General features: G+C 37.4%; 1 protein-coding gene across 3 annotated transcripts in view; it reads right to left on the reverse strand.

The window, feature by feature from the left end:
* Nucleotides 1-1,812: 1,812 nt before the first annotated feature.
* Rgk3 (Rad, Gem/Kir family member 3) overlaps nt 1,813-12,962 on the reverse strand; it is a 74,731-nt gene continuing 63,581 nt past the window's right edge. For all 3 annotated transcript variants that reach the window (XM_072012546.1, XM_072012528.1, XM_072012536.1), the window contains exons 5-7: nt 4,751-4,833; nt 3,956-4,142; nt 1,813-2,690 (exon numbers count right to left, since the gene is read on the reverse strand). In XM_072012546.1, coding sequence (XP_071868647.1) covers nt 2,401-2,690; nt 3,956-4,142; nt 4,751-4,833 — 560 coding nt within the window. In that variant the 3' untranslated portion in view covers nt 1,813-2,400. The remainder of the gene's footprint in view (nt 2,691-3,955; nt 4,143-4,750; nt 4,834-12,962) is intronic.

Here is a 12,962-nt window from a genome sequence, read left to right on the forward strand (position 1 = left end):
AAATTATGTACATGAAGAAATACATAATGCAAGCGATACGGTAAACAGGAAATTATTGAAATTTCCAAAAATGCACGAAATACATCATAAATTAATTGTAAAATACATACGTCCCTATGAAACATTGCTATAAAATTATTGCGAAAAATTATGAATTAAAATCATTTTAATCACCGAGGTAGTTCTAGCGTTAAATATTGAAAGATTCGTATATATATTTTATAAAAGAACTAAACGATCAAAGGATTAATCAAGCCCTCTGTATGTGTGTGTGTGTGTGTGTGTGTGTGCACGCGCGCGCGCGCGTAATATATTTTTCCTCTGAATCATTTACAATTTATTTTTCACGTATAGACTACGAACCAACACAGACGATGATAACGACTTAACAAACTTATCATTATCGAAATTACGGTAGGAATCGAGCGGATCCTCGACGGAAGTTCTTAAGAGCTAACATTAATTAAAATTAATCGTTCGAAAAAGAAACAGTGGTCACGTTCGTTTTAATTAATTGGCACTTTGATCGCACCCCAATCTTTCCAGATTCTACTCTGGCTGTTGGAATGACCAATTTCGTCCCACGATTGTTTCTCCTTAACATCTTTCGGATTAATAAAATGACACGTTTAAAGATAATTTTATCGCGGTTCCTGGTCTTTATAATTTATCATGTCGCCGTTAATTCTAGAACACGAATACACGCGACTTTCGCCAGTGACAGATCTTTCATCCGTTACAAACAAAAATATTTAATCTTAAATTATCAAGTAAATAAGATATCGAAGTGTTGATGAAAAATAAAATATAATATTATATTTTAATATCGAAATAAAAATCTGGAGAGAACTGTACATTTTATAGATGTTTACGTTACTCGGATATTTGTAATAACGTTTGTATTCTAAGATTAGTGCTTATTGTAATATGTAATTCTATTATACGTGGGATTATATTTCGCTGTTATTTCAAATTCGAATATATCGTAGTCCGTACTATGTGTTATATTATTATATTCGTTAATCCCTTTGCGACTCGAGTAGCGTTTCTTAACAAGTTTTATCCTATCCAGTTCACATTCGATAAATTATTTTTCTTCTATTTAATTTGACTGTTTCTCGAAAAGACGTTAAAAAAGAGTAAAAGAAGGAGAAACCTAAGGTGGAAAATTCGATGAATTCCGTGCCTCGAATATCCAAGATTCCAAAAATCAGAAGCCAAATCAGCTCGAGTGCTCGGAAACCAAATTGGCCATTCCAAGCGGAATCACGCTCGAACGAAATACAATCTCACCCGATTACTAGTCTCACGAATTCCAGTCAGAATTCCGTAGCACCGTTCAAGGTTTCTAGCTTGTTCTGCTTAACCGAGCAAAAGTAAAATCTCTAACGTGTATGACTAAGCAGGTAGGCAGCACTGGTCTCGATTATTCTATGGTCCCACATAGAATTTTCAAACGTACAAGGACGATGACTCGTTATAAGAAGAAATTACAGAGACAATTTTATTTGCAGTTAGGTTAATCGATTCAATATGAAGGAGAATACAAAGTCGCGATGGAGCAGCAACAGTAACTGATATAGCTTAAGATATCGTTATTTATTTGGTGATTATTCTACATTAAACTAATTGGATGTGTATAAGCTGAATATTATAAAAAAAATTTACAGATTCTTTCCAACAATCTCTTTGCTTCGAATGAAAAATAAACAGTCTCGTTAGTTTCGAAACAAACAACGTACAATTTACCGATCGATGGGCGAAGATATTTTACAGATGACGATATTATTCGTTTTATAATTATTCCGTATAACTTGCATACCACAAAAAGGCTCACGGATCATGGTAGTTTACCGTTCATCGAAATTGCAAATCTCAAATATAAAGTAAGCAGTTTTTAAAACAAACCACGTACAAATGACTGATCGACGGATGAATCTTACGGATAGTCTTATTTGATATTCCCTGCGTTAAACCGAGTAGCAAAAAGATTCACAGATTATAGTAATTTATATTCTTTTATAAAAATTACCATAACGTGATAAACCTACAGAAACGTTTTACAGAAACTACGCTGTATATGATAATTACTCCGCATCGAACCAAATACTACGAAAGGATTAAAAAATTATAACAGTTCGTGCCTTTTTATCTAGCAATTTCAAACACAGAGTAAATAACTTCGTTACTCTTGAAACGATCAGCTGATCGACAGACGAAGATCCCTCTATGTCACGCTGACTTTAACTTCTCTCAGAGACTTCACTATTGCTCGGCCGAACAGTATGATCTTCTGGAAGTATCGTATCATGCAGGGGTGGCGTAATCGCGCCGAACAGCACCGCCCTTACAATCTACCGTCAGGTACGGCCGGGGAAAGAAAATTCACCCGCTCGCCTATTAGAGCACGTGAAGATTCTCGCAATTCTTGAACTTGCTGTCCTCTTTACCAAACAGCCAGGTTAGCATCTGTCTGGCCTTCATGCTGGCTCGTACCACGCCTCTAGACTTATACCAGTGGCCGCTGCCCTCGCTAGCCCCGTTTCCGGTACGGTTCTCCGCGTTCCCCTGCACGTTCTTCAGTCGTATCTGATTCAGAATCCCGACCAGCAGGTGGTCCACGTTGTGGTTGATCCCGACCGAGACCTCGATGAACTTCACCCGATAGGTGCACGCCATGCACTTGCCATCTGCAATGGCAGCACGCGCCGGATTAGAGAAGGGAAGCGTATATTTAAACATCGAGTTGCCAAGGGCGCGTGTAGGACGGTGGAAAATAACACGGTTGGTCAGTATATGCTGTTATCCTGGGTAAGAATATGAAAAGGGGGATCAGAAGAACTTTTCTTTTGATTATCAGGAGCATAATATCTTCTGGTTGATTTGTTCGGCATGCAGGAAAAGAAAAAGTAGACGTAGGATAGAAAATTTCACTTGGTATTTACGTTGCTTTTATTTCGTCTTTGTCGTTATGTTATTTTCGTTCTTCTTTTTTTTTTCTTTCTTTTTTCGTTAGACTTTTGGGAGTCCCAATTGTTTCAATTATTAAGAGTGTAATACGTTCTGGTTGATCTATTCCGGAAGCAGGAAGGGGAAAATGTTGATACAGGGTTGAAATTTGTACTTGGTAATCGGATTGATTCTTTCAGCTTGGAATTTTGGAATTTTTAATTCTTTCGATTATCAAGGGTAAAACATCTTTTGGGCGATTTGCCCGATGCGCAGAAAGAGAAGGGGGTCGATACGGAACTCAGATTTCTAGTTGGTATTTAGATTGATTTTATTTCTTTCTCTACGTTGGATTTTTAGGACTTGGAACGTGTTATTTGCGAAAGAGAAAATGTAATATTTATCGAACTGTCGTTTTATTCTACGTCGTTATATATTATGTACTACGTACGAGAAATATAGTATCTTCTATTTATACGTCTCACTTGGTACGTCGAGAATGCAGGACGAAAAAGGGTTGTACAAGATCGAGATTTGAAATTGGAGTTTAATTGGAGTTGAATCAGATTTTTCGGATATTGGATATGTCAATTTATCAGAAAGGAAATTTAATTATGTTTAAACGTAGCGGAAAAGCGCGGATTAATTGTATATTAGCGTCAAATATTAAACGTCAAAGGAACGTGTGAATGTTTTCGTAGCTTCGTAATTGATTTTTCAGTTACTCCGATAATAAAATATGTATCGTGTAAACAAATCGGGAATCACAGCATTTAATAATCGCGCCTGTCGTACTACGATAAATACGATTCATAGCTCGATCATACGCAGTTCACTACCACTTGCGCTTTGCGCCTTTCGATCCGCAAAATATTTTTGAAATATCTCCGCTAAAAGATTTTTATTTATTTCCGTTTTCTCGATAAAACTGTTGCAAATATTGTTTTTAAATTGTTTTAAATATTATACCAACGATCGATAGCTCTATACGCGTGTATATACCAACCTTGTGAAGAAACCACTCTAGATCGGACCAGATCCACTTTATTCCCAACTAGTATAGCCGACTTTCCTCGGAGGAATTCCTGGTCGTGGAGACGTTCTAGGTACTCTTCTGCTCTTTGAAAGGATGCTTTATCGATCACAGAATACATGATGACAAAGGCATCCGGGTGTATATTCTCCAATTCCGTCTGTACGAAACAAAAATACAAACGTACTACTTAGAAGGATAATATTAATACAACACGTATTTGAATTAGATTATTCAAAATAGATCAACGTACAAGTGGACTATATCGATTACGATTATATTTTCCTACGATAGACACCGATCTTGAGAAACTGGTGAGTCTCGTTAATTTAATATCACTGATACCGAGATTCGTTGATCTACTAACCAAGCCGTCCGTTCGTCAGAAACTTTTATAATCGCGGAATTTCATTTGCATGTGCGATATTTTCGCCCGTACGTGCTTATCTACCACATGCCGTTATCGAGTCTACGAGAAATAAGCAAACAGACCGGCGTTTCTCTGCCAACCGTGTTCTCGTAGATGCATAGTAGCAACTCCGCTAATAAATAATTTTCCCGCTCCATCGTTCTCAACCATTCACAAAGAACTTTTCTCTTCCATTTAACGCATCATTCCAGGACATCGTAAACCTTGTAAAGCATCGTCCGAAAGAAGTCAAAAGGGGGAGCCGATCGAATAACGAAGCTCTATCGAAGGATGGACGCTAAGCGTCTTTTGTAAAGCGCCCTCCAGCTAGCACGCGGAACTCGAAAGCGGTTGCTCACCTTCGGGTTCGCGACGTTCAGGAATCTCAGCTCGCTCTCCTCGCCGTTCAGCATGACGAAAACGGATTGCTCGCTGGGTACGTCTGAAACAAAGAGGGAAAAAAGACGATGAACGACGTGGCGCTACACAAAGCAGCTCAAAGAGCGTCGCTGAAAGAGGGTGGCGGGGCGAAGGAAAAAAGAGGTATTATCGAGGAAGAGGGATGGAAAGATGGGAAGAGGAGGAGCTACAGATCCCTTTGATTTGCTGCCTCATTTATTTTTCCTTGGACCATCCCCTTTATTCGTCCGCGGCAAGGACGAGATATCGAGGAAAGGGGAGAAATGAGAAGGAAATCGCGTTGCGGAAAGGAAAATAATCGAATGGAACCGCTGTAAATAAACGAACGGAGACGCGCTAGCTAAGCGTGATCCCGCCACTCTAAATGCGTCCACGCGTCCGCTCGTCGACAACCATCGCCAAACGTCCGCCGCTTCCGGGAATTGCATCGATGCTGTGGTCCGATGATTTCAGCTGGTCGAGCGATTGTTGGTTTTGTGGTGAGATTTCAATAGTTTAGTAGCGGCAGTTAAATGTTTGTCAATCTTTCGCAGAGAAAGAAAACAACGAAGAGAAGAAATAGGAAAATAAACGAGGAAAAGAAATCGCAACGGGCTACGGCAGTTAAAGCGATTGGTCGGAGGAACGAATTTTTTATGTCTAAACCTTCGTCTTCCTGAAGATTTTTCGACTTCCTCCGAGAATTATTTTCGAGATGGTTTATTTATTTCTTCCTTATTGCGAACAGGATAAATTTCCAATCGTATGGAAAAAAGATAAAAATCCCTATCGAGCAATTAAAAAATACACGATACATGATGTTACGTGTTACAAAGTTTTACATTGATTGAAATAAATAGTCATTTTTTGAAGAGAAAAGTTTACACACAGAACTTGTGCCTTTCGACAGAGACGCGATTCAGGAGGCCGGGGGTTGCCTGATGTACTAGTAAATCGGATGAAAGGAACACGTAAATCTGAGCGACCTTAAGGGAGTGATTGGTTATAGAAAGTGATGAATCTTTGGTTTATGTTCGATAATATTAGATTCAACTAACGTTGAAACGGTAATAAAGGTAGTAATAAAGCGAAACAAAGAAAAATCAACTTTAGCGCACACGATGTTCCTTTCCTTAAGATAAAACGAGTAAAATTGCACGATCCCCTATAATACGTCCCTCCATATCTATTCTAATTAACTTTTACTTAGATTCGAGCCAATGTAGCTCAAAAATAAATTGATCAAAATACTGAAATATTTCTTACAAAAAAAAAAAAAAAAAAGAAAGAAAAATTACGCTTTGCAAACCGCTTCCCTTCCAGTAACCGTAACACGGAAATTTCATAATAGGAAATTTCACCTCGAGTCGTCTGTTCACGAATACGTACAATTCCCAAGCAATTCTTTGATAAAGCCTCTTGCTTCGTTCCGAGCCGTTTTACAAAAACCTCTTTCCGTCAGACCTCAATTTCCATAATTAAGATAATGGCAAAAGCTTTTCAAGAGAAACACCGTAGAAGTGGAAGAAGAAGTTCCACGTCGTAAACTGATAACAGGCGTTCAGTGTATGTATACAAAGGGACGAAGAAGGGCGGTGACGAAGGAGGCAAACAGAAACGAAGAAAAAGAAAGGCGCGAGAAAGAAGAGGAGGTCAGACGATGAACAGACGCGGAGGCTGTATGATGTACGTTTATAGCAGCGGACCGGTGCAAAATTAACCGACGCTATTTCTGCCCGCCTGTTCCTGTACTTTTCTTTTTTACACCTTCCTGGAAACCGACGTGCCCGTTTCGCTTTCCTCGCGCGTTTCCTCGCGTCCCGCGATTTTCCATCGCTTTCCGTGCTTTCTAGCGATGGATTGAAATACGTCGCAAGTAGTTTCCAACATTGGTCGATTAGATTCGCGCTGTATCTCGAAAAAAAAGAAGCATTGTTTTCAAATAGATTCCAATTTAAACGCGATAGATTCGAAGTCTATAAATACTTTGAGAATCGAAGGAAGTAACCCTAAGTGGAATCGACCCCTTTTCAAATAAGTTTGGAACTTTACGTGCATCTTACCGGAAATTCTCTTAAAATCATGTTCCTTGGTTATCATTGAAATCCATCGTTTCAACAAATATAGTAATATTCGATAAATAGTAATTTTTAACTTTATGCTAACGATCGATTATATCCATCTTGTAAGAGCATAAATAGGATATACAGTGTTTTTCCGATTCTCGTGACTCGATTGGTATAATTGTAAGAGTATCGTCATTCCAATATCAAAGTACTTGTAAGTAGACTTTCGAAACTTTCACGTACTCGTTCTAATGAATTAACGATTATACGTTATGGCTAGGCTGCGGATTTTTTATACAATTTCGTACTTTTATCAACGTAACCCATTAAATATAACATTTTTTAAATCTTTGAATATTACGTACGTTCTGTACAGATATCGTAGCTCTAAATTTGACGTCAAAAGCATAAAAATCCCCGGTTTATTTGCGAGTAGTATTTCAACCTTATAAGGTAAACCTTGGGTATTGCATTTGATTTGAATTTATAAATACATATTGAACTTAATCCCATCGCTAGTGCTCTTCTCCTTCCATCTTTTGTTTTACTACGAGCAGACGCAGTCTTCCCAACACGGTTTCGTCGCGTCTTGACCTCGATCCCGATTTCAAAATTATCGCGTAAAACTCGACATCGGCCCCAATTTTTGCTTTCCGTCGGTTACTTTATTTTATGTTCGTTTGATTCCAGGTTCTACGGGTGTAGAAGGATATTATACGCGAAGTTTACTGGCTCGAGAAGCTGTTGGATAATAGACGTTCTTACGCGCTACGTAACGTGTATTTTTTGAAAGATGCGTGTAATCCTTATTCCGCTTCGAGACTTGTTTGATGTTCTTATTTTCGCGTGTTTGGCGAAGGAGAATTTTGTGGGATAAGAGAAGGGAGACCCGTGATCATGTTCTAGTAACAATTAAAGTTTTAAGAAGTTTGCGAGTTTGTTGATTTACGAGTTCCACCGATTGTATTTAATTAAAAACTTTGTTGCAGGATGTGGGACGCGTAAGACAATTTTTGTACGAGTAGTTGTTTTGTTTAGAGAAACGATTATTATTAAAAATATCTGCTGCGGAATTAACTTAGCAAATTTTAAATTTTTTTACCGCTGGAATAAAAATAGTAAGAAATTAAAAAATCTTCGTAAACAAATTTTTTAATTTATATTGCAAAGATACGTGAACTTTTTGTTTACAGCATCCAAGGTACAATATGTTCTATTTATAAGCCGGGCGTTACTTTTTGTTCCAATGAGCGTGATTAAAAAATTTCATTAAGCTTTCCATAGTAGAATATTTTCTTCTTAACATGACACATTTCCTCGCCCCTTGTATCCTCAAAGCTTCATGAATCCCATTATTTTCCTTTAAAAGCGGAGATAAAACATCGATGATGTACGTAACAGTGTTAAGGTGATTATGAAAAATATCTCGGGGAAAATTGAAAACGAGAAAATATTTAATGCCGAAGGCAACGTTCCTCGTATATCGTGCCTCTCGTCCCATTTTTTGGGGAGAGCTGAAATGCAATAAGGAAGGAAGTTCTGGCGACTAAGTCGCGACGAAGTAGAGTACACCTTAAAGTTTCTCGACAACACGAAACTTTTGTAATGTAGTTACGCGTAGCGTACCCTATGGAAGTGGTAAAAAATATTTGGTAAACTCGACATCGAGCGTCATAAAGTTTGTCGAAAAATATTAAAACGTTTTATCTCGCGGGAAAATGCAATCTTGTACCCTTCGTGTGAAAACGCTATAGAATTACTTTAGACTTTTAGAAATACCTCGTTTATAGAGACATTATAGAAATTGTTTTCTGCACAGAAATTGTTTCCGCAAAAGTTGTTCTCTTCCTTCTTGCACCATTTCTCCTTGATTTTTGACCAAGAGGAAACAACGGGAAATTATGGAAATTTTTGAAAACAAAGCGCGTTTGTATATTCCTCGGCCCGTAATTAAATACTGTAGTTTCATCTGGAAACACTGCTAACGGAACACAATCTGGCTAGCGTCGTTTCGAGTATCCTGCACTGCGAATATTAAAGAGATTAGAGCGGTGGAAGAGCGCGGGTCAAATTTGCATTTAGAAAGACAGGGTTGTACCAGAAATTTCACCGCCTAAAGTACGCAATTACGTGGTCGCAAAAGTGACGATAAGGCGCGAAATAAAAGTAAGTCGCGACACTAATCGCCATTATTTTCGACATCAACGAGTAAAAAAATTTTCGATGTAATTGAACGATATACGACGAACAAATATCTAAAAATTATAAATCTGTCGATCCTGAAAAAGTATATCTTTTGATCTGCATGTTGTAGAATTTGAAAGCAATAATTTATACGGCACAAATAAATAAATTATTGTTATTATTATTATTATTTTGTTGGAAACGACAAGTCCATTTCCATTTTATCCGTAATGACATTTGGGACGATTTTAAATTTCGAAACGTATTCATTTGTTCGCAAATCTAAATTGCAAATTTACATCACGTTATCTACGAAGAATTGAATTAAAAAATGTATGTCGTATACAAGAACGAAAGAATCGTCAACCATATATTATTATTAATCTATCGAAATATTATACGCATATTCGTCTCGTATAAAAGAGTTTGACGATTGAAATTATGGATTTCAATATTCTCTGTAACATTTTTGGCCAACATTTCTATCAATTCTTCACTGACGTTTTCAATTCAATCCATAAGTCATGAAAGAAACTACGTTATCAACTTGGCGTTATATTGCCAATCTATTACAGTATCAAGTATAACATATGCAAATTATAGACTCGAGCTGTTCGTAAGTTTTCGGTGAATTTTCACGTTCATTTAAAATCTAATATAAATTGCTACTTTTTGATCAATACGAAGATATTCGCCAATCAAGCATCTATTAAATACAAACATTTAAATTATACATAGCTCTATATCGATGAAAGAAAGAAATCAAACTCTGTATTGCGATAAATCTTCACCCAAAATAACGCTGTTTACGTAACTCGTAAATTAATGTAAAGAGTCTAACAACGTACATTGATTCGTCATAGCTATATCCACGCTTTGTTCTCGATATACCGCACATATTGCATAACACCAGACCAGGACACAATATGACGGGATCCAGTTACCGTAACCGTATGTAAATCGAATTCAAACTTGTGCAACGCGCAACGACAATAAGATGACAATATTCCGGGAACGACGTTATATCCCGAATGTATGTTAGACAAGGAGAAATTGTGGTCGACCCAAGTTCGTCGTGTGAGCAAACAAGAAGTTTGTCCTATTATATTGAAAATTAGAAAGGCACGATACGTAAAAGGGTGTTTCTCGCGTATGAAACGTGGGCGTGAACTTAGAACAGGAAGAAGGTTATGAGGAATATGACGTCAAAAGCTAGAGCAATCTGTTCGGGTTCTATATTTGCAAGTGATATGCTTGGTGGAAATCAAATTGAAGAAACAAATGTAGGTAGGAAACGTGCGTGTAATTTAATTTCTTGAATTAGACTCGACTTTTTAAGCGTGTTACGTTTCTGCGGAGAAGCTTCGAACGTCGCTACGAAAGATGGTAAAAATGTTTGATCGAAGGTTGCGATTCTTCGAAGGATAATACACGTAGGACGATAAACAAAGATTCATAGGTGTCGAATCACAAAATGCAGAATATAAACACTCCGTTCACGATTTTACCATATCACGTCAAACGAGGTACTCGGATTGTCGTTGATGAAATTTATCGTCAAACTTGTTACTGTAATAGCGCGGAATACACCGACCAATAATTTGTAACGTTTCGTTAATAATAATCAATTATTATTGCTGTAGAAATTGCGCAAGGGATTTCTGCCGATTGTGAAAATTGCCGCAAACGAGAAACGAATTAACTTTTAATCGCACGTTTATCGTTCGAAAAAGTTTCATCGATGATACAGGAACGAGCAAATTAGAAGCTATTTTATAAGACGCGGGTACAATGGCCAAAGGTGGAAATCCTCGTAAACGTAAACATTGCGAGGGAGAAATTCCAAAAACAGTGGTGTCGTCGCGAAGAACGAGAACGTTCAGTCGCTAAGTGGATCGCGAAGGTTAATGACACCGTGGTCTTATTAAAAGCGTCGTATTTAAAGCGTCGTATTAACGATTCCGTCGAGAACCTCGCCAGAGATTCGTGCATGATTTCATGCTGTTTATTCTGTCGTGTATACGTGTCTGTGTGCGTGTGTATAATTTGTATACATTAGCGAACGAGTGGTGGTGTGCCGAAAACTAAACCGAAGACGTTTGTACGAAAAGGGTGATCGTATAGCGGCGATACAAATCGTGATTCACTTTTCGTATTTTTTTTATAAGCAATTTTTTATTACATATCTATCGTATTTACATGGAATCGCGTTTACGGAAAAGGATTTCTAAATAAATCTAAAAACATATATTTTTCTACTTAATAACTCTCGCTCGAAAAAGGTTTGTAATTAAGAAATAGGTCGGGGTTTATTCATTCGAAAAGTTTTCCCTTTTTTCTTTCGCAGCTGCAAAAGCTTGGTCCAATTTATTTCGATTTATCTGAAACGTAGACTCTGTAATGATTAACATACGTATTTATGTACATACTAATTTATTATTAATTTCACTGTGTCAATTACACCAGTTAATGTTAATGACGATGGTTGAGACGAGATAATCTACCGAAACGTTTTACCGACGTTCTCGCAAATTTCTACAAAAACAAAATAAACGGCTAAACTGTATTAAAGAAGCAATTTTAATACAACGTTTGTATCCATCGTTTACGTTTCTCTATTGCGTAATCTAATTGTATTTTATAATACAGGAAATCGCATTCGATCGATAAGACGCTTATCGCTTACCGATTTAATTTCAAACGACGTTATTACAAAGTTCACTGCGCGATGTACAATTTCCAGCGTACAATGTATGTGCAATCTATTAAAACGTGATATCGAATTAAATATTCTCATTATTTGTTTCATTTATCGCGAAACTTCGTTCGTTAAAACATTCTTTGAGAAGCGAGCTACTGTTACCTGCGCATCGTAAGTTCGAACGACGAAGCGTACGCTTTACGATCGCGATCAAATTTATCGAGTTAAGAATTTTGACGACATATTTTCGAATTAAGGCTCTAATTTATTGGTATCATGAACACTCTACCGAGCAAAATTAGAATTTATTACGCGAAACTCTAATACCAATCTAAAAACTCGTTTTAGTCGTCGCTGAACAGCTTCAGCCGTGCCATAATGCGACAGTTTCGAGGGGAAATTCGAAAGATGGAGCTTAACATCGAGTCCAAACTGATCCAGACCGAAGCCAACTCTGGTTGAAGTCCCGCGAAGTTTATCGCATTTCCAAATACCAAATTCGAGACCAGTTACGCCGTTTCTCTTTCGTATGAGATCGGCGATCGTTCAAGGGCCTCAAAAGGACTCTCGTTAATGTTCACCAAAAGCGAACTCTCGGCAAATTTCAAAGCTTATTAATACGGTCAGTTAGTAATTATCAGCGGTATTAATAAGGTCAGTTCCAATGTCAAAGAGTTAAAGTCATTGAAATTCAGCGACGATGATATTACGAATCTTTTATTTTGACGGTAATAAAACTACCCTCGTTTGCTCCGTTTTCGGGGAATTTAAAAATTCTCAAACATAACGAGGTGTATTTTGAAGGTACGAGGCGAGCAATAATATCCACGTAAAACATCAAACTAATTTGATAACTTTTGTAACAATTTATTAACACCGATTGATCCGACTGAATTTAACTTAACGATTCGTTGCCAATTTTGAAGCAGATCGGATCTAACGTGAGGTTATTACAAATATTAGAATACTACAAAATATTAGATATAATTGTACAATATCTTTTTCTCCGTACAAGATTATCTGATCACTATTTCACCTTAGATATGTAAGAAGAGCGAAACAGAAACGGAAACCTCGGTTTGTCAAATTTTTCCGAATCTCGAAACCCACTTTCGCTACATCGAATCCCGATCGTCTATAAGGTAACAAGATAAATTTCTCGCGAGTTCTCGACGTTTCTCCTATTCGCAAGAGGACTGCGTTCCAATTACAATATCTGTA

This window comes from Bombus fervidus, chromosome 2 (assembly GCF_041682495.2).
Source record: "Bombus fervidus isolate BK054 chromosome 2, iyBomFerv1, whole genome shotgun sequence".
Taxonomy (NCBI): domain Eukaryota; kingdom Metazoa; phylum Arthropoda; class Insecta; order Hymenoptera; family Apidae; genus Bombus; species Bombus fervidus.